The sequence below is a fragment of the Saccopteryx leptura genome, chromosome 3, assembly GCF_036850995.1.
Source record: "Saccopteryx leptura isolate mSacLep1 chromosome 3, mSacLep1_pri_phased_curated, whole genome shotgun sequence".
In the NCBI taxonomy this organism is placed as follows: domain Eukaryota; kingdom Metazoa; phylum Chordata; class Mammalia; order Chiroptera; family Emballonuridae; genus Saccopteryx; species Saccopteryx leptura.
The window spans coordinates 110,945,093-110,971,780 of NC_089505.1; the positions used below are offsets into that span (position 1 = coordinate 110,945,093).

General features: G+C 41.4%; 1 protein-coding gene, 1 non-coding gene and 1 pseudogene across 2 annotated transcripts in view; 1 reads left to right on the forward strand and 2 right to left on the reverse strand.

The window, feature by feature from the left end:
- AGO3 (argonaute RISC catalytic component 3) overlaps positions 1 to 26,688 on the forward strand; it is a 141,963-nt gene that overhangs the window by 94,742 nt on the left and 20,533 nt on the right. Inside the window, exons 10-12 of the mRNA XM_066375874.1 lie at positions 1,082 to 1,204; positions 1,343 to 1,476; positions 6,230 to 6,414. Of these exons, the coding sequence (XP_066231971.1) occupies positions 1,082 to 1,204; positions 1,343 to 1,476; positions 6,230 to 6,414 (442 nt within the window). The remainder of the gene's footprint in view (positions 1 to 1,081; positions 1,205 to 1,342; positions 1,477 to 6,229; positions 6,415 to 26,688) is intronic.
- On the reverse strand, positions 11,119 to 11,194 carry TRNAD-GUC (transfer RNA aspartic acid (anticodon GUC)). The gene has a single exon. It is a non-coding gene; the product is annotated as a tRNA-Asp (tRNA).
- Positions 15,376 to 15,811, reverse strand: LOC136397596 (H/ACA ribonucleoprotein complex subunit 3 pseudogene; annotated as a pseudogene).

A 26,688-nucleotide genomic window follows, 5' to 3' on the forward strand; every position in this document is an offset into this window, starting at 1 on the left:
TCTGACTGCCTCCCTGTTTCCAGCTTCAGAAAAATACAAAAAATAAAATAAAAATTAAAAAAACAAAACAAAAAAACAGCACCAATCATATCATTCAGCAAGTCTTGGTAAATAGAAGTTCTTGTTATTCTTTATAATCTTACTTTGGAGATAAACTGAAACACACCAGAAATGAATGGTGCTTAAGCTTGAAGAAATAATACATCAGTGCCTAATTAGGAAAACAACTTTTCCTTCTTATTGTAGGGAAATTCTTTTTTACATATTTAGATTATATAGTTTTTGTTAATGGATTGTTACTCAAAGAGTTGAACATTGCCTTCTGTTAGTAACCTTGTTTGACCTTTACCCTGAGACCAAGTAAATATGTTTTGAAAAAACTGACTACATAGCATGCCATAAATATGAATTACACTCTGATATCCAAGTCTACACTGAATTATGATAAATTCTTTATCTTGATGTGTATTGACATATTATATAAAAATGATAATCTGTATTTCATACTGACTTTCTTATCTGCCTCACCTGTACCCCATTAAGTAAATTTTGCAACATGGCACTTTTTTAACTGAAAATGTTGAAGTAAATTGTATAGTAATTGTAAATTAAGTAATTGGAGGGAAAGCCATAGTAATTAAGGGAAAAATAATTACAAATATTTGCTATTAAATTCTATGTGATTTTAATAGTATATATCTGGATCCTCTAATTAGAGGTTCTTAATCTTTTTAAGTTTAGGTATTTCTTTCTCTTGCAATCTCTAGACCACCCTCCCCAAATATTATTAGGTTTAATCATATAATATTACCATTTTAATGGGCCATATATACTTGAAAATCTTATTTTTTAACCTAATACATTTAAATTCTTTATGAATTACCAGTTTCACAGACTTTCTGCAATCCATTTATGATCTGTGGTCCCCAGGCTCAGATTCTCTGCTCTGTAGTAGGGCACTATTAATTAGACCAATTGTAAAACATTGTTGGCAAAGTGAAGGAAAAAAAATAGAGTTCTAATAAGTAAAGCAGGAGATTTGGAAAAAATTTTAAAGTAACTATGAACTTTCTGTTGTTAGGTAAGAAGTGCAAATTATGAAACAGATCCATTTGTTCAGGAGTTTCAATTTAAAGTTCGAGATGAAATGGCCCACGTAACCGGACGTGTACTTCCAGCGCCTATGCTCCAGTATGGAGGACGGGTAAAACCTCTTGATAGTGTTTTTTTTTTAAATTATAAATATAACAGTTTCTAAGTATGGAGAGAAGCGCATTCCTAGGAATTTAGAAAAAGCATTTGTTCTTTTTTTGCCACATTTCTCTTTTTCCTTTTTCTGTAGAATCGGACGGTAGCAACACCAAGCCATGGAGTATGGGACATGCGAGGGAAACAGTTCCACACGGGAGTTGAAATAAAAATGTGGGCTATAGCTTGTTTTGCCACACAGAGACAGTGCAGAGAAGAAATACTGAAGTAAGTCTTATTAGTTTGGCTTTGGAACCTATTTGTGTTTAAATTTTATGGTTCAGTTTTAAATTCTGTAGCTAATGTTCTAACCAGTGTTGCCTCAAGATGAACTGTACTTAATCACTGAGGCTTTTAAACTGTTTCTTCTCAATATTTTGATGATTCTTGAATGTTAGTCATAGCAAGGTCGCGAATTCATTCTTCTCTGCATCCAAAGCTTATGTGGTATCACAGGAATATCATTGACTTTTGGTGGCAAATAGGTTCAGTTCCCAACTTTGCTGCTTCCTAGCTTTATTACCATGGATAATTGTTTAATCTCATTATACTTCAGTTTTCACCTTTTTAGAATAGAGATAATAGTACCTATCTGCTGGGTGAGGATTAAATAAAATTTTGATTTCTAATTTCAGTTCCTTGAAAAAGTGGTTTAACACCTCATTTCCACTAACTTTCCAAAATGTGACCTCAATCTCCACCATTTTCCTCCTTCCCCACATTTTTTCCTTCTTCATAGAAGTGCTCAACAATCTTCTGTTTAAATTTAAACAAAAAAAAATCTTCAGTTTGCAATTTACCTAAGTTATTCTCTCAGACTGCCAAGGCTTCCGTTCTTTCACCTTCCTTAAAATCTTAGTGCTCTACTGAAACCGGTTTTTGAAAGATCTGTATCTTTGTGATTGTCGCTGCTAGCGGTCTCTTCTCAGCCATTAGTTTTCTCAAAATTTGTGCAGCACTAGATCAATTGACTAGCTTCTTGACATTACATTCTTGCCTTCCTGGTTCCTATTTATCATGTTGGCTTCTTTTCTTCTCTGTCTTCTCTGCTTTGGGACTCTCAGGACTTTGAGCCTTTGGCAGTCTCAAGAGTTTCTGCTGTCACTCGTTTGAGGAGCTATGCTGGTCATGAAAGACTACCAATTCCTTTTTTTTTTTTGTGACAGAGACAGAGAGAGGAACAGACAGGAAGAGAGAAAGATAAAAAGCATCAATTTTTTATTGTGGCTCTATAGCTGCTCATTGATTGCTCTCTCACACGTGCCCCAACCAGGGAGCTATAGCAGAGTGAGTAACCCCTTGCTCAAGCCAGTGACCCTGGGCTCGGGCCAGCAACCCAGGGCTTCCAGCTAGTGACCCCCCTGGGCTCAAGCCAGCGACCACAGGGCCAAGTCTATGATCATGTGCTCAAGCTGGTGAGCACGTGCTCAAGCCAACAGCCTCAGGGTTACAAACCTGGTCCTTTGCGTCCTAGTGCAAAGCTCCATCCGCTGAATCACCACCTGGTCAGGCCCAACTCCTCTTTGACTGCTCTTACTCTAAAACTTTTAAGCTTCTTTTTGACAAATAACATTAAAATCAGTTTGACATTTAAAGTTATTCACCTATTTCTTAAGTCATTTCTTCCCTTTCACATATTTTGAATAGAAAACTGAAGCACTGTATTTCCTATATCTCCCTGGCAATTTTTCATTTCTACTTACGCTACTCTTTATTATCTCGGCTCATCTGACTAGTACTCAGTCTTCTGTGATTTGTGATGTTGGAAGTAATCTCTCAATTCTAAACCTATTAATTTATTAATATCCTCTTTGTTTGCACTTGTTACTTTCTGTGTAAAATACAGTTGCATTATAATTATTTATGTAAATTTATCTCCCCTCTAGAATCTAGTTTTCTTAAGAAAATTATTATTGTTTAAATAAATCTCTACTAATAGAGCTGATAAAGTATGCCCATAACAAATAGTTATTGAATGTTTATAGACCAATTTACGCAGGTCAGTTCAGAATTTACCTTGTTTCCTTATGTGAGAAATAAAAAAAAATTTTCTTTTTTTAAAATTTTTATTTATTGATTTTATCAACAGAGGAAAAGATAGACAGGAACATTGATCTGTTTCTGTATGTGCCCTGACCAGGGATTGAACCAGCAACCTCTGTGCTTCTGGATGATGCTCTAACCAACTGAGCTATCCAGCCAGGGAAAAAAAATTTTTTTAATTCTGTTCACTCTTTTTTTTTTTTTTTTTGTAACAGAGACAGATAGAGGAACATAACGGAACAGATAGACAGGAAGGGAGAGAGATGAGAAGCATCAATTCTTCATTGCAGCTCCTTAGTCTCCATAATTGTTCATTGATTGCTTTCTCATATGTGCCTTGACCAGGGGGCTACAGCAGAGCCCTTGCTCAAGCCAGTGACCTTGGGCTCACGCCAGCAGCCCCACACTTTAAGCTGGTGAGCCCGCGCTCAAGCCAGATGAAACTGCGCTCAAGCTGGCGACCTCGGGGTTTTGAACCTGGGTCCTCCATGTCCCAGTCCAATGCTTTATTCACTGTGCCACTGCCTAGTCAGGCTGTTCACTCTTTTTAATTAGCTCCAAATCTCTAAATGTGTATTTTAAGATATACTATTTTTTTTTCTCTTTTTATCCCCCTGCTTTCAAGTAAAATGTCGTAAGGATGGTTTAACTACAATGCTATGATTATCTTATTTGACCTCTAGAAACCAGAGAAAAATCTTCCAATTGTTTTTTGAGCTTAGGGTTACTCTTTTCACTTTACATTTATTATTCATGGCTTGGTAGAAGTCTTATAATCATTGTTCAGACTGACTGAAAATATTCACCTTTATACTTCTTGAATTAAACACTAATCAGAAAAAGATGAGGGGAATTCATACAAACTATCTGTCCCAATCCTTGTCTTAGGGCCTTATTTGTTTTAAAAACAAGTAAAGTTGGCCCTGGCCGGTTGGCTCAGCGGTAGAGCGTCGGCCTGGCGTGCGGGGGACCCGGGTTTGATTCCCGGCCAGGGCACATAGGAGAAGCGCCCATTTGCTTCTCCACCCCCCCCCCCCTTCCTTCCTCTCTGTCTCTCTCTTCCCCTCCTGCAGCCAAGGCTCCATTGGAGCAAGGATGGCCCGGGCGCTGGGGATGGCTCCTTGGCCTCTGCCCCAGGCTCTAGAGTGGCTCTGGTCGCAACAGAGCGACGCCCCAGAGGGGCAGAGCATCGCCCCCTGGTGGGCAGAGCGTCGCCCCTGGTGGGCATGCCGGGTGGATCCCGGTCGGGCGCATGCGGGAGTCTGTCTGACTGTCTCTCCCCGTTTCCAGCTTCAGAAAATTAAAAAAAAAAAAAAAAACAAGTAAAGTTATTGTTCAGCCTCAACATAATTATTCATTTATTCTAGGCTAAATACAGAATGTTGTTTAAATATGAAATTATTAGTCTTTTGTTTTTTGGGGTTTTTTTAATTTATTTTTTACAGAGACAGAGAGTGAGTCAGAGAGAGGGATAGACAGGGACAGACAGACAGGAACAGAGATGAGAAGCATCAATCATTAGTTTTTCATTGCGCGTTGCAACGCCTTAGTTGTTCATTGATTGCTTTCTCATATGTGCCTTGACTGCGGGCCTTCAGCAGACCGAGTAACCCCTTGCTGGAGCCAGCGACCTTGGGTTCAAGTTGGTGGGCTCTTGCTCAAACCAGATGAGCCCGCTCTCAAGCTGGAGACCTCGGGGTCTCGAACCTGGGTCCTCTGCTTCCCAGTTCGACGCTCTATCCACTGCGCCACCGCCTCGTCAGGCAGTCTTTTGTGTTTTATTATTTTTTTGTATCTAGCAATTTTTAAATTTTTAATTATTTTTAATATTTCTTATTATTAGTTATGTTTCAGTGTGTATAAAAGTACATTAAAGTGCTGTCTGCCTATTTTGTTTTTAATTGTTGGTTTAATATTTATTTTATCTTTTCTGTGAATACAATCTGCTGATATCCTAGTTTATAAAAAGTAATATTGTGGAAAGGAATTCTGGACTAGAGTTTTGACTGCCATTTATCTAACCATTTGACCTTGGCCAAATACTTAATGTCTCTGAAACTGTTTCCTGATTTATAAAATGAGAATAAGCCTGACCAGGCGGTGGCGCAGTGGACGGAGCATCGGACTGGGATGCAGAGGACCCAGGTTCAAGACCCTGAGGTCGCCAGCTTGAGCACAGGCTTATCTGGTTTGAGCAAAAGCCTACCACCTTGAACCCAAAGTTGCTGGGTCCAACAAGGGGTTACTTGGTCTGCTGAAGGCCTGTGGTCAAGGCACATATGAGAAAGCAATCAATGAACAACTAAGGTGTTGCAACGCGCAATGAAAAACTAATGATTGATGCTTCTCATCTCTCTCCGTTCCTGTCTGTCTGTCCCTGTCTATCCCTCCTCTGACTCACTCTCTGTCTCTGTAAAAAATACATACATAAAATGAGAATAATACCTGAGCTACCAGTTTCTTATGCATCTTGTCAGGATCAAATTAGAAAAATATACAACAGCTTAACTTTATCAGCCTCTTACGTAACATATCTTGGGCAGTGTGCTAAGTGCTTTGCATGATTATCTCATTTAATCTGCACACCAACCCTATCCTGGAAGTGATCATTTTACAAATGAGAGAAACTGAAAAAAATTTTCTAAAATTTCATAGCTAGTAACAGAACTAGGATTAGAACCTCTCATGCTAACTCTAAAGCAATTATTAATGCCCTTTGTAAACTACAAAATGCTATGTAACTGTGTAATAGTTTTAGTTTGTTTGCAAAATAGATTACAGACCCACATTGTCCTAAACATCAGTAGTCTGGTGACCACTTCATTTATAGAATACATTTATCTTTGCTTCATTCCCCATTCTCTTCCCAAACTTTCTATTACTACGTAGATATTGATGACTAGACAAAGGTTTTATTTTTAGTGTTTGCTCCTTCTAGGGGTTTCACGGACCAGCTGCGTAAGATTTCCAAGGATGCAGGGATGCCCATCCAGGGCCAGCCTTGCTTCTGCAAATATGCGCAGGGGGCAGACAGCGTGGAGCCCATGTTCCGGCATCTCAAGAACACCTACTCAGGGTTGCAGCTCATTATCGTCATCCTGCCAGGGAAGACGCCAGTGTATGGTAAGGATTTTTTTTTTAATTTTTTTTTTTTTTTATTCATTTTAGAGAGGAGAGAGAGACAGAGAGAGAGAGAGAGAGAGGAGAGAGAGACGGGGGGAGGAGCTGGAAGCATCAACTCCCATATGTGCCTTGACCAGGCAAGCCCAGGGTTTAGAACCGGCGACCTCAGCATTTCCAGGTCAACACTTTATCCACTGCGCCACCACAGGTCAGGCAAGGATATTTTAAGATTACATTTTTCCTCAAGTATATAATATTCCTTTTAGAATTATGCTAAAATATATCCTAAAACATCCAGAAACATCATATAGTTATTTAAAATCATGTATTATTACTTGAAAAAGACAAATCAGTAGAGCACAAACTAAGTGGCCATTAAAGAGACCCTGTGCCCTGGCCGGTTGGCTCAGTGGTAGAGCGTCGGCCTAGCGTGCGGAGGACCCGGGTTCGATTCCCGGCCAGGGCACACAGGAGAAGCGGCCATTTGCTTCTCCACCCCTCTGCTGCGCTTTCCTCTCTGTCTCTCTCTTCCCCTCCCGCAGCCAAGGCTCCATTGGAGCAGAGATGGCCCGGGCGCTGGGGATGGCTCTGTGGCCTCTGCCTCAGGTGCTAGAGTGGCTCTGGTCGCAACATGGCGACGCCCAGGAATGGCAGAGCATCGCCCCCTGGTGGGCAGAGCGTCGCCCCATGGTGGGCGTGCGGGGTGGATCCCGGTCGGGTGCATGCGGGAGTCTGTCTGACTGTCTCTCCCCGTTTCCAGCTTCAGAAAAATACAAAAAAAAAGCCATTGGCCCTGGCTGGTTGGCTCAGTGGTAGAGTGTCGGCCTGGTGGGCAGGGGTCCCGGGTTTGATTCCTGGCCAAGGCACACAGTAGAAGCGCCCATCTGCTTCTCTACACCTCCCCCTCTCCTTCCTCTCAGTCTCTCTCTTCCCCTCCTGCAGCCAAGGCTCCATTGGAGCAAAGTTTGCCCGGGCGCTGAGGATGGCTCTGTGGCCTCTGCCTCAGGCGTTAGAATGGCTCTGGTTGCAACAGAGCATGGGCAGAGCATCGCCCCCTGGTGGGCATGCCAGGTGGATCCCGGTCAGGCGCATGCGGGAGTCTGTCTGACTGCCTCCCCATTTCCAACTTAAAAAAAAAAAAAAAATTTACAAAAAATGCCATTGAGATAACTTGATTAACACTATAAGATAGTGGTTATGGAGTCAGTCAGTGATTTTGGAGTTAAACTATGCTGCTTAATACCCAGAAACTGCCAGGTGTAAAACCTGTGTGTGATCTCGCTGAATTACTTAAACCTTAGTTTCCTCACCTGTGAAATTGGAATGCTAAAACCTAATCCCTACAAGGTAGTTGTAAGGATTAGATAAATTTACATATGTAAAGGACCTAGTGTAACACTTGTCATATATGTAGTAAAACCTTAGTAAATTTTATCTATTATTATTATAAACAAAGTTTTGTGAGATTAATAAATTAAATATAAATCATTGAATTGTAGAAAAACACAAAGAAAGTATAATTTTCAAAGTACCAAATGGAGTGTAATCAGTTAAGTTTAGAAATGATAGAATTCACAAAGGAAAATATTAGATTTGACTGCATGAAAATTAAAATTTCTTTGTAAATTTGGTATATTAACTACTTGTCAAGATATATCAGTGAATATGTTTTTTTTTGTTTTCTTTGCCTGAAGAGATATGTTGGCAAAAATATTGCTTCAGACATGTCTTGTAGCAATAGAAACAGAGACATGGACGTACAGAACAGATGGACAGGTGTCAGAGAGGAGGGGGCGAGGGGACTGGGTGAAAGAAGGTGAAGGGATTAGCCAAAAAATTTATATAGATAACACATAGATATAGACAGTAGTTGGAAATAGCCAAAAGGAAAGAGGAATGAGGTACGGGGGAGAGGGGGAAAACGGAAACAAAAAGTCCCTTTGCTTGAGTCAGAGGGTACACGACGTGGTGTGTAGATGGTGTTTTTGAAATGTACACTTGAAACCTGTATGGTGAACCATGTCATCCCAGTAAATTCAAAAAATAATAAATTAAATAAAAATTGAAATTTCTGTATATCACAAATGTATAACTAAAATTAAAAGGAAAGCAATAAAAAGTGAAAAATATTTGCAGCAAATGGACATAATAAAAGGCTAGTTTATCATTAGTTAAAATATTCATATAAATCTGTTATTCTCTTCGACAAAGAAAAAATTCTTTTATTCTTTTATTTTATTTATTTTTATTCATTTTAGTGAGGAGAAGGAGAGACAGAGAGAGGAGAGACAGAGAGAGAGAAGGGGGGGAGGAGCTGGAAGCATCAACTCATATGTGCCTTGACCAGGCAAGCCCAGGGTTTCAAACTGGCGACCTCAGCATTTCCAGGTTGACGCTTTATCCACTGTGCCACCACAGGTCAGGCTCTTTTATTCTTTTAGATTAATGTGCAAAGAATATAAACCAAAATGTCTCAAGAAAAAACAAAACAACTAAATATATGAGAAAATGTTAGTTCACCAGTAAAGTACAAATTAATAAAAAGAAACATAGTATGCTACTAAATTAGCAAATATATTTAAATACTATAATACCTAGTGTTTGTGAGTATACAGTGACTCTAGCATTTTAATACATTGCTGATGGCAGTGTATTAAATTGATAAGAGTCTTCCCATCAAAAGTGCAAAAATGTGTTTTAGTCTGCGATTCAGTGTTTCCAATTCCAAAAATGTGTTCAAAGGAAAGAATTCATAATGTAGAGAAATCTCTATGCACAAAATTTTTGTAGTGATACTTTAAAACTTCTAAAAACTAGTTTTTTTGTTTTTATAAATAAATTTTTATTTTAATGTGGTGACATCAATAAATCAGGGTGCATATATTCAAAGAAAACATGTCCAGGTTATCTTGTCATTCCATTCTGTTGCATACCCATCACCCAAAGTCAGATTGTCCTCTGTCACCTTCTATCTAGTTTTCTTTGTGCCCCTCCCCACCCTCTCCCCCTCTCCCTCCTTCCCTCCCCCCCGCCCCCTGTAACCACCACACTCTTGTCCGTGTCTCTTAGTCTCGTTTTTATGTCCCACCAATGTATGGAATCCTGCAGTTCTTGTTTTTTTCTGATTTACTTATTTCACTCCATATAATGTTATCAGGATCCCACCATTTTGTTGTAAGTGATCCGATGTCATCATTTCTTATGGCTGAATAGTATACCATGTTGTATATGTGCCACATCTTCTTTATCCAGTCTTCTATTTTTTTTTACAGTGATTAAAGCCTTTAAGCAAACTCTTGACCAATACAGCAAGAATCCATAAAGTAGTGTCCTTAACATGTTCACCAAGTCCAAGTTGGCCCCAACACCATGCCAAATCGCTGAAAAATGCAACCCAACCCCAGTTCAGTCTGTTAGGAGCTGTCACAAGGAGCAGGAGTCCAGGAAAAGTCCACATGGCACTGGAATTGTCACAATTCTATACTTTGCAGCTCACGTCCGAGTCCCAATGACTGCTGCTTCTAGCTGGTAATGATTCAGGTAGACTGGAAAAGCCATCTGCAGCATGCGTGGAGATGGAGCTTCTGCTCTCCTCTGCCTGGAGAGATGAGACCAGGTTGCTTTTCCCTGGAGCTCTGCGACTGTGGCTTGGTAAAGAGAACCTTGGGATACACTAAGCAGTCTCGGTGTGGCTTCTTCAGTGTTCCTTGGTTGAAGAGTCCTCTTAGTTTAGTCCAAAGTTGGTTTTTCCAGATGATAGTTCTTAAAATTAGTTTATAATCCACTTTGGTTCTGGGAGGTGGATGTTGGTACGTCCGCCTGCTCCAGCGCCATGTTGTCTTCTTTCAACATCTCTCTAAAAACTAGTTTTAATGAGTAAGTTATAGTATGTTGATGAAATATGCAATGATTTAAAATGATGTGTATAAAATTCAAAAGATACTTTAAGTTGTAACAAAATACAGGTTTTATCTTATAAAATTAATGACATGTAGTCTTTTATTTTTTTACTTTTAAGAGAGAAAGAGACAGAAAGAGAAAGGGAGGGAGAAAGAGAAGCATGAACTCATCGTTGCTTCACTTTTGTTGTGCATTCATTGATTGCCTCTTGTATGTACCTTTATGGAGGAATGGACCGATCAAACCAAGCCAGTGACCCTTTGCGCAAGCCAGCAACCTTGGGCTTCAAGCCAGTAACTTTGGGCTCAAGCCAGTGACTTTGGAATCATGTTGATAATCCCCATGCTCAAGCCAGTGACCTTGGGTTTCAAACTGGTGACCTCAGCTTTCTGGGTGGATGCTCTATCTACTGCACCACCACTGGTCAGGCAAAATACAGAAGGTTTTATTTATTTATTTATTTATTTATTTATTTATTTTGTATTTTTCTGAAGTTGGAAACGGGGAGGCAGTCAGACAGACTCCCACATGCGCCCGACCGGGATCCACCTGGCACGCTCTACCTATCTGGGGCGTCACTCTGTTGCAACCAGAGCCATTCTAGCACCTGAGGCAGAGGCCACAGAGCCATCCTCAGTGCCCGGGCCAACTTTGCTCCAATGGAGCCTTGGCTGTGGGAGGGGAAGAGAGAAACAGAGAGGAAGGAGAGGGGGAGAGGTGGAAAAGCGCCCATCTGGAAATGCAGTAGATAGAGCATCCACCCAGAAAGCTGAGGTCACCAGTTTGAAACCCAAGGTCACTGTGTGCCCTGGCCGGGAATCAAACCCGGGACTCCTGCACGACAGGCCAATGCTCTACCACTGAGCCAACCCGCCAGGGCCTATAGAAGGTTTTAAACAAAGAATTTGTAAAATCAGTAGGAAAGAACAAAAAAACAAAAACAAAAAAGAAAAAACTGGAAAAGAGATACAGGACATAAAACAGAAAAACAAATGGTTAGTTATCTTACAAACTGTCACAGGTTCAATCCCTGGTCAGAGCACATATGAGAAGGAACCAGTGAGTGCACAACTAAATGGAACAACTAAGTGAAACGAGTTGTTACTTCTCTCACTCTCCCTCCTCCCCCATCCCCTCCCTCTTTCTTCCCCGTTACCCCCCTCTGTTTCTCAAGTCAGTGGAAAATTTAAAAAAAAATGCTCTGCTTCATTAGTCATTAAAGAAACATGAACTAGAATAATAATCCTAGTTTTTCACCAGTTATAATACTCATTTTTGGAAAAAATATAAATAAATATATATGGGGGTCCTCGGGGTATGACACAGTTTCGTTCCTATGACAGTGACATAACTCAAATTTTGGTGTAAATCAAAACACGCCCTAGCCTCAGTCATTTACCTATCCTAACACAGTTATAAAATCATAATCTAGAACATAAACACACAACTAAGCCACAGAAAAAGGAAAAGAATATAAATATACTGTATTATACATTACTGTAGTAATGGGAAAAATAACAAAAAATGAGTAATAAAAAAATTCCTTACCTTTATTCCTGTGGTTGGCTTGCACACTGGAAGGGGCACTGCAAGATGGGAGGGAGTGACCTATTGGAAGGAGGAAGCTGGAGACATAGGAGAGCCTGCAGGTGCTAGAAGTACTGGGTCAGGTGAATCAGGATTGCCTAAGGAACATTTTGGAGACTCTAGAGATTATTCTACCTATACTACAGGTGTTTAATCTCAAAAAGCAGTTGATGTAGAGGGTACAGGATCTGTTGCAGGCCTCTGTCTTTTTAAAGAATTGTTCTAGGCTAGTCTGGAAGGTTGATGGCTTCTCTTGCAAAATCTGCCTGTAGCATTGCAAAGCATCCGTAACAGCTCTGTAGACCTTCCTGAATCTGTCATCACTGGGATCCTCAGCCTGAAATTTTTGCCAACCCATCCTCTACCATAGAAAAACCTTCTGCCAAACCCTTGGTAATAAATCTCTTGTGTTCTGGAGTTTCTATCTCCCTCACTCATTCTCCACATTAATGAATATCCTTTCACCGTATGCAATCAAATTAGTTTTCCCATGTAGTCCATAAGTAGGACACTAGCCAAAACACTCAGTTCTCAATTTTTTAAAGTTTTTATGGGAGCCTGACCAGACGGTGGCGCGGTGGATGGAGAGCTGGACTGGGATGCAGAGGACCCAGGTTTTAAACCCTGAAGTCAGCGGCTTGAGCATGGGCTCACCCACCTTGAGTGCAGGCTCACCAGCTTGAGTGTGGGGTTTCTGGCTTGAGTATGGTATCAGAGACATGACCCCATAGTCCCTGGCTTGAGCCCAAAGGTTGCTGGCTTGAAGCCCAAGGCCACTGGCTTGAACAAGGGGTCATCTGCTCTGCTATATCCCCCCCCGCACCCGCCCCGGTCAGTGCACACAGGAGAAAGCAGTCAATGGTCAATGAACAACTAAGGTGCCGCAACAAAGAATTGATGCTTCTCATCTCTCTCCCTTCCTATCTGTCTGTATCTATCCCTCTCTCTGTCTCTGTCAAGAAAAAAACTTTTTATGGGAGTGTCGTAAACTTGAAATGTCATATGTCGAGACTGTCATTACCTGAGGATCCCTTGTGCTCTCATACACTGTTGATGTAAAGGAAAGTTGGTATTATCAGCCTCCAAACTGGTATTTTTGCCTGCTTTCCCTCTAGTTCCCTTTTAATCCATTCTTTACACTGCTTCCAAAGTGGTGGTTTTTTTTAATTAATGGAATTTTTCTTTTAAGAGAAAATTTGTTTAGAGAGTCACAGAGGCAGAAGTGAGCTCAGAAGAAATGGGCTCAGGAAACAAGTTACAAAGACAAAAGAAGGGCCGTTGGAGCTTAGGAATAAAGGAGAGGCAAGGAAAACTCCCTGGGGTAAGGGGGTAGGGTATGGCATAGTCATGCTCCATAAAGAGAGCCACCTATTTTTTTTTTTAAGTTCTTAGTTTATTAATTCTCTCACGAAAAATCTGCACAATCACCACAGTCACTGAAGAATCTCTACTCCTCTGTTGTCTGATCTCCAACTTGCTTTTGCCAGCACCAGCATTGGCCTTTGCAGTCCCCTGACTTTCTTCGTTCTATTTTTGCGTTCCTTTCTGTTTTCTTGAGGTCTTCTCATACAAGCCATGCCTTGCAAGTCTGTGGCTTCGTTTTTCTTTGTGTAATCCAAGGAATCGTAAATCATGCCAAAGCCAGTTAGTTTTCTTGACACCACCAAAATGGGTTCTGAGTCCAAACACAATGATGACATCTGGTGTGGTCTTAAACATTTTGGCTAGGTTTTCCCAAATTTCTGTCTTGGGCTAAGGGCGTCAATGACCATTTGTTTCTGTTAAAGTAGTCTGTTGTTCATTAACTTCCTGGTCTATAAGTTATTGTGTCGTACATGATGGCAGCCAATATTCAAGGAGCCAAGGAAGAAAAGAGCTAGATTTTATTTTCTAGAACAGTTTTAGATTTACAGAAAAATTGAGCAGATAATATAAAGTTTCTATATGCCTTCCCTCCCCTGCACACATTTTTCCTTATTATTAATATTAGTGTGGTACATTTAATGAATCAATATTGATAAATCATTAATACATTGCCCACAGTTTATGTTAAGGTTTATTCTTTGTGTTGTACAGGTCTGTGATTTGACATATGCATAATGTCATGTATCTACTCTAACAGTACCATAAAGAATAGTTCCACTGCACATAATGTCCACTATATTACACCTCTTTGTCCTTTCTTCCCTGTCCTTAGACCTCTGACAACCATTGGTGTTTTTATGTCTCTGTGGTTTTGCCTTTTCTAAAATGTCATGTAGGCCCTGGCCAGTTGGCTCAGTGGTAGAGCGTTGGCCTGGCATACAGGAGTCCCGGGTTCAATTCCCAGCCAGGGCACACAGGAGAAGCGCCCATCTGCTTCTCCACCCCTCCCCCTCTCCTTCCTCTCTGTCTCTCTCTTCCCCTCCCGCAGCCAAGGCTCCATTGGAGCAAAGTTGGCCCGGGCTGTGAGGATGGCTCCATGGCCTCTGCCTCAGGCGCTAGAATGGCTCTGGTTGCAACAGAGCAACACCCCAGATGGGCAGAGCATCGCCCCCTGGTGGACATTCCGGGTGGATTCCGGTCGGGCGCATGCGGGAGTCTGTCTGACTGCCTCCCCATTAACTTAAAAAAAATACACACACAAAAAAAGTCATATAATTGGGTTATACAGTATGAACCATTTCTGATTGGCTTTGTTTACCTAGCAATGTGCATTTAAGATCCCTTTATGTCTTTTTTATTTTTAATTGATTGACTTTAGAAAGAGATGAAGAGGGGCAGGGGAGAGAGAGAGAAACATTGGTTTGTTTTTCCACTTATTTATGAATTCATTGGTTGATCCTTTTATATGCCCTGATGGGGGGGTCCAACTTGCCACCTTGGCATATCGGGCTGATGCTCTGACCAGCAAAGCTACCTAGCCAGGGTCTCCATGTCTTTTTCTGGCTTGATAAGTAACTTTTTTTTTTTTTAACAGAAAGAAAGAGTCAGTAAGAGGGACACATAGGGACAGACAGACAGGAAAGGAGAGAGATGAAAAGCATCAATTCTTCATTGTGGCTCCTTAGTTGTTCATTGATTGGTTTCTCATATGTGCCTTGGAGGGGGTCTATAAGCAGAGCGAGTCCCTTGCTCAAGCCAGCGATCTTGGGCTCAAGCCGGCGACCCCACGCCCAAGCCAGTGATCCTAGGGGTTTCGAAGCTCGGTCTTCTGTGTCCCAGTCCGACGCTCTATCCACTGCTTGGTTCTCTGTGTCCCAGTCTGAAGCTCTATCCACTGTGCAACCGCCTGGTCGGGCATAAGTAACTTCTTTTTATTGCTGACTAATATGTCAGTATATGGATATACTACATCCTGTTATGTATTTACTTGTTGAAGGATGTTTTGATTGCTTCCAGTTTTTGGCAATTATAAATAGTGCTTCTATAAACATTCTTTTTTTTTTCCCTAATAAAATAACTTTCAAGTCATTATAATAACCTGGCAGTGAGTCAAAATATGAAAAGAAGATTCAGACTTGTTGTCCTTAAGGGGAATGCTATCATGATTGCCTTGCACAAGCATGACCAAAGGTAATGACGACACCGGATTCCAAAGAGCAAGGGTGGTAAAAAGGCTTCAAGGCTCACGTATCGAAGAGCTTGGATTTGGAAAGTCTCAGAGAGGAAGCAGGCGGCAGGAGAGACATGAAATTTAAGGGACCCTCAGAGTACAGGGCGCGGTTGCTGGGTCATCAGCACCTTGAAACGTTTCTTGATGGTAATTCGGTGTCGAGAGTACTTGTCGTCTGGGGAGAACCGAGCAGGATGAGGGAGCAGGTCTGGTGTCCCATAGGGTCAACCTTCTTCAGGGTATAGACCTGGTCCCTTTGTTCGTTGAGATAATACTGGAGAAACATGACTACGCTGAAGCCAAAGGCTCCAAGTGCTAACTCTATAAACATTCTTATGAAGGTTTTTTTGTGGACATAAGTATATAATTTTTTTTTCTTTTGGTGCTAATATAAGTGGTATTTTGTTTTTAATTTTGAACTCCAGTTGTTTATATTTACTATCTAGAAAAGCAGTTGACTTTTGTGTATTTATTTTGTATCCTGCAACCTTGCTATAATCACTTATTCCAGGGGGCTTTTTGTCTTTGGGATTTTCTACATTAACAGTCGTGTCTTCTGTGAACAAAGTTTTATTTCTTCCTTCCTAGTCTGTATACTTTCATATCCTTTTTCTTGCATTATCTAGGACTTCCAGCATGGTGTTGACTAGGAGTGGCGAAGGAGATACCCTTGCATTGTTCTTGATCTAAGCATCTAGTTTCTCAGTAATAAGCATGTTAGCTGTAGATTTTCTGTAGTTGTTTTTTTATCAAGTCGAGGATGCTTCCCACTAATACGAGTTTGCTGAGAGTTTTTACCATGAATGCATGATAGAGTTTGCCATGTTTTTTCTATATCTATTAGTATGAGCCTATAATTTTTTTCTTCTTTAATCTCCTAATGGGATTGATTACATTAATTGGTTTTCAGATGTTGAGCCCAGCCTTACATACCTGGAATAAATCTCAATGATCATGGTATATAATTCTAATACAGTTTTAGAGTCAGATTGCTAATATTTTGAGGATTTTTACATTTGTATTCATGAGAGATATTGATTGGTAGTTTTTCTTTCTTAAAGAGTAAGCTCTTTATCTGGTTTTGGTATTAGGGTAATGTTGGCCTCATGGAATTAGTTAAGAATCATTTCCACTTCTTCTATTTTCTAGAAGCAGTCGTAGAGAATTAGTGTCATTTCTTCCTTAAATGTATGGCAGAATTCACCAGAGAAACCATCTGGGCCTGGTACTTTCTTTTTTGGAAGGTTATTAATTATTGATTCAATTTCTTTAATAGACAGAGGCCTATTCAGATTACCTGTTTCTTCTATGTGAGTTTTGTTAGTGTTATTAAAAGAATTGGTCCTGCCCTACAATAGAGGATTGGATAAAGAAGATTGGTACATATATAAAGTGGAATACTACTAAGCCATAAGAAAATAATGACATGGCATCATTTACGACAACATGGATGGACCTTGATAAAATTATACTGAGTGAAATAAGTAAATCAGAAAAAGCTAAGAACTGTATGTTTCCATACATAAGTGAGACACAAAATTGAGACTCATGAACATAGATAAGAGTGCAGTGGTTACCAGGGGGAGGGGTTAGGGAGAGGGGAAAAAAGAGAGAAAATATAAGGTGACGGAGGATGATTTGATTTTGGGTGATGGGTATACAACATAATCGACTGTCTAAATGATGTGGAGATGTTTTCTCAAAAAAAAAAAAAGAATTGGTCCACTTTATATAAGTTATCAAATTTGTGGGCCTGCAGTTGTTCATAATATTCTTTTATTATCTTTTAAATGTCCATGAAACCGCCTGACCAGGCGGTGGCGCAGTGGATAGAGCGTCGGACTGGGATGCCAAGGATCCAGGTTCAAGACCCAGAGGTCGCCAGCTTGAGCGCAAGCTCATCTGGTTTGAGCAAAAGCTCACCAGCTTGGACCCAAGGTCGCTGGCTTGAGCAAGGGGTTACTCTGTCTGCTGAAGGCCCACGGTCAAGGCACATATGAGAAAGCAATCAATGAACAACTAAGGTGTCACAATGTGCAACGAAGGGCTGATGATTGATGCTTCTCATCTCTCCATTCCTGTCTGTCCCTGTCTATCCCTCTCTCTGACTCTCTCTGAAAAAAAAAAAGAATAAATGTCCATGGAACCAAGAGTGATGACCCTTTTTTCATTTCTGTTATCAATAATGTATGTCTTCTTCCTTTTGTCTTAGTATGGCTAGAATTTTAACAATTTCATTGATCTTTTCAAAGAACCAGCTTTTTGGTTTTGATTTTTTCTATTTTTAATTTTATTGATTTCTGTTCTAATTATTAATATTTCTTTCCTCTGCTTATTTTAGGTATTCTTCTTTTGTTCCAAGGTGGAAACATACATTATTGATTTTAGATCTTTCTTCTTTTCTAATATATGCATTCAATACTATAAATTTTCCTCTAAGCACTACTTTCACTGTATTCCACATAATTTGATAATTGTATTTCACTTTCATATCATTTAAAATATTTTTAGTTTCTCAAGAATTCTTCTTCGATTCATGTGTTACATAGAATTATGTCGTTTAAAATGTAAATATTTTGGGATTTCCCCACTATGTTTCCATTATTTTCTAGTTTAATTCCTGTGATCTGAGACCACATTATGTATGACTTCTGTTCTTTTAAATTTGTTAAGGTGTGTTTCTGGGCCAGAATGAAGTCTGTCCTAGTGAATGTTCCATGCAAGCTTGAGAAGACTATATTCCATTGTTGTTAGATGAAATATTTTATTATATCTCTTGGTTTCAGCTGATTGATGGTGCTGTTTGAGTCAACTGTATGCTTACTGATCCTCTGCCTGCTGGATCTGTCAATTGCTGATAAAAGTGTGTTATAGTCTGTACTGTAATAGTGAATTTTGTCTATTTCTCCTTGAAGTTTTATCAACTTTTTAAAATTTATTTATTTATTTATTTATTTATTTATTTTAGAGAGGAGAGAGAGTTAGAATGAGAGAGAGAGAGAGAGAGAGAGAGAAAGGGGGGAGGAGCAGGAAGCATCAACTCTCATATATGCCTTGACCAGGCAAGCCCAGGGGTTTTTTTTGTTTGTTTGTTTGTTTTGTTTTTTTTTTCTTTCATTTTTCTGAAGCTGGAAACAGGGAGAGACAGTCAGACAGACTCCCGCATGCGCCCGACCGGGATCCACCCGGCACGCCCACCAGGGGCGATGCTCTGCCCACCAGGGGGCGATGCTCTGCCCATCCTGGGCGTCGCCATGTTGCGACCAGAGCCACTCTAGCGCCTGAGGCAGAGGCCACAGAGCCATCCCCAGCGCCCGGGCCATCTTTGCTCCAATGGAGCCTTGGCTGCGGGAGGGGAAGAGAGAGACAGAGAGGAAAGCACGGTGGAGGGGTGGAGAAGCAAATGGGCGCTTCTCCTGTGTGCCCTGGCCGGGAATCGAACCCGGGTCCTCCGCACGCTAGGCCGACGCTCTACCGCTGAGCCAACCGGCCAGGGCAAGCCCAGGGTTTTGAACCGGTGACCTCAGTGTTCCAGGTCAACGCTTTATCCACTGCGCCACCACAGGTCAGGCAGTTTTATCAATTTTTGCCTCAGTTATTTTGATGTTCTCTTGTTAGGTGCATATGTCTTCAAGATTGTTGTGTCTTCTTGAAGAATTGACCCTTTTTTCACTATGTAATGCCCCTCATCCTCCCTGATAATTTTCTTAGTTTTAAAATTTACTTCATTTGAAATTAATATAGCTACTCCAGTTGTTGGGTTTTTTTCATTGTGTTTGTATGGTATGTCTTCCTGTCTTGCTTTAGTTTTAATGCTTCCTTGTATTTAAAATTGGTTTCTTTCTTTTCTTTTCTTTTTTTTAGCAAGAGAGAGACAAGAAGGGAGAGGGATGAGAAGCATCTACTCATAATTGTGGTACTTTAGTTGCTCACTGATTGCTTCTCATACATGCCTTGATGGGGAGTAAAGGCTGAGGTCAAGCCAGTGACCCCTTGTTCAAACCAGTGACCTTTGGGCTAAGGCAAGCAACCATAGGGTCATGTTAATGATCCCACACTCAAGCCAGCAATCCCACATACAAGCCAGATGAGCCTGCACTCAAGCCAGCCACCTCAGTGTTTCGAACCTGAGACCTCAACATCCCAGGTTAACACTCTATCCACTGCACCACCACCAGTCAGGCTATAAAGTTGGTTTCTTGAAGGCAACATGTTATTGGGTCTTAATTTAGTTAGAGAGAGAGGAAGGGAGAGAGCTGAGAAATATCAACTTGTAACCGCATCACTTTAGTTCATTGATTGTTTCTCATATATGCCTTGACTGGGGTGGGGTGGTCCAGCTGAGCCAGTGACTTTTTGCTCAAATCAGCGACCTTTGGGCTCAAGCCAGCAAACCACGCTCAAGCTGGTGGCCTGTTCTCACTGATGAACCTGTGCTCAAGCTGGTGAGCCAGTGCTCAAGCCAGCAACCTCAAAGTTTCAAACCTGGGTCCTCAGCATCCCAGGACTTCACTCTATCTACTGCACCACCACTTGGTCAGGCTGTTATTTATTTATTTTTTTTGGTTTGGTTTTTATATTATTTTTTTCATTTTAGAGAGTAGAGAGAGAGAGAAGGGGTGGGGGAGGAGCAGGAAGCATCAACTCCCATATGTGCCTTGACCAGGTAAGCCCAGGGTTTTGAACCGGTGACCTCAGAGTTCCAGGTCAACACTATCCACTTCGTCACCACAGGTCAGGCAAAAAGTCTAGTTTTTTTTTTTTGTTTTTTTTTTCTGTATTTTTCTGAAGCCGGAAACGGGGAGAGACAGTCAGACAGACTCCCGCATGCGCCCGACCAGGATCCCCCCGGCACGCAAACCAGAGGGCGATGCTCTGCCCCTTCGGGGCGTCACTCTGTTGCGACCAGAGCCACTCTAGCGCCCGGGGCGGAGGCCGAGGAGCCATCCCCAGCGCCCGGGCCATCTTTGCTCCAGTGAAGCCTCGGCTGCAGGAGGGGAAGAGACAGAGAGGAAGGAGAGGGGGAGGGGTGGAGAAGCAGATAGGTGCTTCTCCTGTGTGCCCTAGCCAGGAAACGAACCCGGGACTTCTGCACGCCAGGCCGACGCTCTACCACTGAGCCAAACGGCCAGGGCCTATGGTCAGGCTGTTCTTAACTTTATCTTCTCTTTTTTCTGGCTATTCTAGTTTTAATTGAGCATTTTAATTTGTTCCATTTTCTCTCTTCTCTTGTATATCAATTGTGGGGGTTTTTTGTAGAAAGGGAGAGATGGGAGAGGGAAAAGGAGAAAGAGAGAAGCATCAACTTATTGTTCCTTGTAATTGTGCACCCGTTGATTGCTTGTGCCTTGACAGCTGGAACCAGAGACCTAGGGGTCGAGCCAATGTCCTCGGCCTCCAGCCAACAACCTCAACACTCCCAGACAACATTCTATCCACTGCATCACCGGCCAGGGTTCAATTACATGTTTAGAAAAACTTTTTAGTAGTTGCCCTGAAGTTTACCATATATATTTACAACTAATCTAAATCCTCTTTCAAATAATTCTATACCGTTTAACAGATAGTGTAGGTACCTTATGGCAAAGTATTCCTAGTTCATCCCTCCTCTCCCTTAAAACATTGCTGTTATTCATTTCACTTGTTCATAAACTATAACCATCCAATACATTGTTGCTACTATTATTTTGAATAGTTACCTATTCAATTAAGAATAAGAAGGTAGGCCCTGGCCGGTTGGCTCAGCGGTAGAGCGTCGGCCTGGCGTGCGGGGGACCCGGGTTCAATTCCTGGCCAGGGCACATAAGAGAAGCGCCCATTTGCTTCTCCACCCCCCCCCCTTCCTCTCTGTCTCTCTCTTCCCCTCCTGCAGCCAAGGCTCCATTGGAGCAAAGATGGCCCGGGCTCTGGGGATGGCTCCTTGGCCTCTGCCCCAGGCGCTAGAGTGGCTCTGGTTGTGGCAGAGCGACGTCCGGAGGGGCAGAGCATCGCCCCCTGGTGGGCAGAGCCTCACCCCTGGTGGGCGTGCCGGGTGGATCCTGGTTGGGCACGTGCAGGAGTCTGTCTATCTCTCCCCGTTTCCACCTTCAGAAAAATACAAAAAAAAAAAAAAAGAATAAGAAGGTAAAAAGGTTTATTTTACTTTTACTTATTGTATGACCCTTTATTCTTTGTATAGATCTGAATTTCTGACCTATATCATTTTTCTTCTCTTGAATAAACTTATGAATTCTTGTAAGGCAGGTCTACTATGAACAAATTCTCTTAGGTTTTTTGTTGTTGTTGTTTTTTCCGGAGAAAGCATTTCTCCTTCATTTTTTAAAAAATCATTTAGTTGCCTGACCAGGCGGTGGCGCAGTGGATAGAGCGTCGGACTGGGATGCGGAAGGACCCAGGTTTGAGACCCCAAGGTCGCCAGCTTGAGCGCGGGCTCATCTGGTTTGAGCAAAAGGCTCACTGACTTGGACTCAAGGTCGCTGGCTCCAGCAAGGGGTTGCTCGGTCTGCTGAAGGCCCACGGTCAAGGCACATATGAGAAAGCAATCAATGAACAACTAAGAAGTCGCAACGCGCAACGAGAAACTAATGATTGATGCTTCTCATCTCTCTCTGTTCCTGTCTGTCCCTGTCTATCTCTGCCTCTGTAAAATATAAAAAAATAAAATAAAATAATCATTTAGTTGTTTAATATATACTTATAAATGGAATTACCACTCACATAGTTTCAGTTGTTGAATCATCCTAGAATTCTTATTTTAAAAAACAACCCCTTTACAGCCTTTATGCCGTGTGTTTTCCTCATAGAAAAACTTAACATTTGCCACTTCTTTTTTTATCTAAATTTTTTGTTTCCTGAGTGCTACTACCTATATTTTATCTGCTTCTGTAGTGTTGCCCTTTTTTGACTGAGCCCTAGGATCTCTGTATTTGTCTCGTGTTAGCAGAGGTGATGGCTTCCTTGAATCAGTCATTTGGTGTCAGGTTTTGATCAGAGTTTTTCATTTTTCTGATATACAATTTTCACAGGAGTATTCCTGGGTTCACTATTCTGTAAAAAAGCTTTTGTCGGCCCTGGCCGGTTGGCTCAGTGGTAGAGCGTCAGCCTGGTGTGCAGGAGTCCCGGGTTTGATTCCGGGCCAGGGCACACAGGAGAAGCACCCATCTGCTTCTCCACCCCTCCCCCTCTCCTTCCTCTCTGTCTCTCTCTTCCCCTCCCACAGCCCGAGGCTCCATTGGAGCAAAGTTGGCCCGGGCACTGAGGATGGCTCTGTGGCCTCTGCCTCAGGCGCTAGAATGGCTCTGGTTGCAACAGAGCATCGCCCCCTGGTGGGCGTGCCGGGGGGGGGGGGATCCTGGTGGGGTGCATGTGGGAGTCTGTCTGACTGCCTCCCTGTTTCCAACTTCAGAAAAATACAAAAGAGAAGGGAAAAAAAGCTTTTGTGTGCATTTATAGTAAAATATACATAACATAAAGTTTACCATTTTAACCATTTATAACTACACAGTTTAGTGACTTTAAGTATATTCACATTGTTGTGAATCACCGCTTGTCCATTATCCATTTCCGTCACCACTACTCATTTTCAGGACTATTTTATAATCCCAAACAAAAACTCTGTACCCATTAAACAATAACTTTCTATTCCTTCTCCCCCCAATTCCTGGTAGCTTCTGTTCTACTTTCTGTCTGTATGAATTTACCTATTTCAGGTAACTCATATAAGTACAGTCATATAATATTTGGCATTTTGTTTCTGGTTTATTTCACTTATAGCATAATATCATTAATAAGGTTTATCCATATTGTATGTAACATGTATCAGATTTTTTTCCTTTTTAAAGCTGAATAATATTCCATTTCATATGCATACCACATTTTGTCTATTCATTCATCAGTGGATACTTGGATTACTTCCACCTTTGGACTGTTTTGAATAACTCTGCTTTGATGGGTGTACAGCTGTTTGTTCCAGTTCTTCCTTTCACTTCTGTTGGGTGTATTCCCAGAAGTAACATTGCTGGATCACATGCTAACTCTGTGCTTAATGGTTTTAGCAATTGCCATACTGTTTTTCACAGCAGCTGCACCATTTTGCCTTTCTGCCTGCAATGCACAAAGTTTCCAATTTCTCCACTTCCTCACCAACACTTGTTACTTATTTTTTATAAACATTTCTAATGGGTATGAAGGGTAAATCATTGTGGTTTTGGTTTGCATTTCCCTAGTGATTAGTGATATGGAATATCTCTTCATGTGCTGTTGGCTATTTGTATATCTTCTTCAAAAAAATGCCTATTCAAGACCTTTGGCCACTTTTTAATTGGATTATTTGTTTTGTGTTTTTTTAAGTAATTCCTTTATTGGGGTTTTTTTGTATGTATGTATTTATTTATTTATTTATTCATTTTTAAGTGAGAGGTGAGCAGATAGTGAGATAGACTCCCCCGCATACGCCCTAATTATGATCCACCTGCCAACCCCCATCTGGGGCCCCTGCTCGAATCAACCAAGCTTTCTTTTTGCACCTGTGAGGCTTATGCCTTAGCGCCTCAGGCTGACGAATCAGTTGAGCCACTGGCTTCAAAGGAGAAGAGAGAGAGAAGGTAGAGAGGGAGTAGAAGAGAAGCAGATGGTCGCTTCTCATGTGTGCCCTGACTGGGGATTGAACCCAGGACGTCCGCATGCTGGGCCGTTACTCTATACACTGAGCCAGCCAGCCAGGACATTTTTTATTAATTTTACAGAGTAGGAGAAACATCGATTTGTTGTCCCACTTATTCATGCACTCATTGGTTGATTCATGCCCTGACTGAGTATCAAACCCACAACCTTGGCATATTGGGATAATGCTCTAACCACATGAGCTACCTGGCCAAGTCATTTGTTTTGTACTTGTGGATTTATAGGAGTTACTACTTAATTGTTTTTACCAATTTTGGCATCATCAGCTTCTGCTTCTAAAATGCTGATCTTGGCTGTAATTCTCTGTAATCACCTGTTTTGGGGTGGTGGTCTGTTCGCTGACAGATACAAGAAAGGTTACTGACTTTCAGATCAGCTTTTGTCTTGTGAAGACAGGAGTAATGACTTGCAAGTCTTTTTACATGTTGGAGCTATAACCAACGTCAAGCATGGTCTTTTTGAAATATAAATCTGTCTTTATCTCCTTTCCTATTACCCTCACTTCAATTGTTTTTTACTATACAACTGATAAAATTGAGATTGAAAGTGAATCTTTAGAGGATTTGCATATTCAGATCCATGACTTCCTACCTCTTCAGGACTCATTTTACTTTATGCTTTTTTTTCCCACAGAAACTTTCTTCATTTTCTTCTTTCTACCTGTATTGCTTCTCATAACCCATTTTCCAGCCTTCACCTAGCAAATGCATATTCTTGGAATTTTTTTTTTTTTTTTTTTTTTTTTTTTTGTATTTTTCTGAAGCTGGAAACGGGGAGAGACAGTCAGACAGACTCCCGCATACACCCCACCGGGATCCACCCGGTACGCCCACCAGGGGCGAAGCTCTGCCCACCAGGGGGCGATGCTCTGCCCCTCGGGGGCGTCACTCTGCCGCGACCAGAGCCACTCTAGCGCCTGGGGCAGAGGCCAAGGAGCCATCCCCAGCGCCCCGGCCATCTTTGCTCCAATGGAGCCTTGGCTGCGGGAGGGGAAGAGAGAGACAGAGAGGAAGGAGAGGGGGAGGGGTGGAGAAGCAGATGGGCGCTTCTCCTATGTGCCCTGGCCGGGAATCGAACCCGGGTCCCCCGCATGCCAGGCCGACGCTCTACCGCTGAGCCAACCGGCCAGGGCCTCTTGTGAATTTTAGCTCAGACATCTCTTCCTTGAGGAAGCTTTGCCTGATTGTCTTGACAAGGTCTAATTCTCTCACTTTTATTGTCTTAAGGTGCCTTGTACCTCTCCTTTATGTTGCTTGCACAGTTGTAATGTAAATTTGAGGTTTCTGTTTCTCTCCCTACACTATTAATCTTTGTGAGAGGACAGGAACAGTGTCTCTGTTGACTTCCTATTGTATATCCAGAACCTTGCACAGTACTAGCATGTATTAAATGCACATTAAATGTTTGCAATTTGTCAGTATTTTTACAAATGTTAAATATATGTACCTTTGAACCCTCAGTTCTACTTGTAGAAATTTATTCAGAAGCTATAGTTACACAACCAAACAAAAATAAATATACAAGGATATCATTCATAACATAATTTGAAATAATGAGAACCAGATCAAACTAAAAGTATATTAGTGTATAGTTAGATACCTTACAGCGTTTAAAAACAGAATAACTACAAGCTATATATTGATATTCAGAACACTCTATATTATTAAGTATAAATGACAAGTTGCAAAATAGAATGTAGAGTGTTTTATCAATTTTTATTTTAACATGTTTTTCATGTGTTTTATGTAAGAAGTTACATACACTTCTTATATGTAAGAAGTTATATACACTGAACTCTTTATGGTAGTTATAATGCCAGAGAGAGGGAAATGAACAGGAGTCTTTTATTCGTTACACTGTTAAACCCTCTGTATTTTTTTTTTTTTTACAGGGACAGAGAGAGAGTCAGAGAGAGGGATAGACAGGGACAGACAGACAGGAACGGAGAGAGATGAGAGGCATAAATCATCAGTTTTTCGTTGCAACACCTTAGTTGTTCATTGATTGCTTTCTCATATGTGCCTTGACCGTGGGCCTTCAGCAGACCGAGTAACCCAGGGGTCCCCAAACTATGGCCCGTGGTCCACATGCGGCCTCCTGAGGCCATTTATCCAGCCCCCGCTGCACTTCCGGAAGGGGCACCTCTTTCATTGGTGGTCAGTGAGAGGAGCACAGGATGTGAATGCTCCTGGAGTACTGTATGTGGCAGTGCCGCAAAGCGTGGCGTCGCTCACGTACAGTACTACTTCCAGTGACACGGGACGCATGCATCACGGCTCCGGAAGCGTCATATCACTTGTTACGGCTAGCAGTGACAAATATGGAACCAGACATTGACCATCTCATTAGCCAAAAGCAGGCCCATAGTTTCCATTGAAATACTGGTCAGTTTGTTGATTTAAATTTACTTGTTCTTTATTTTAAATATTGTATTTGTTCCCGTTTTGTTTTTTTACTTTAAAATAAGATATGTGCAGTGTGCATAGGGATTTGTTCATAGTTTTTTTTAT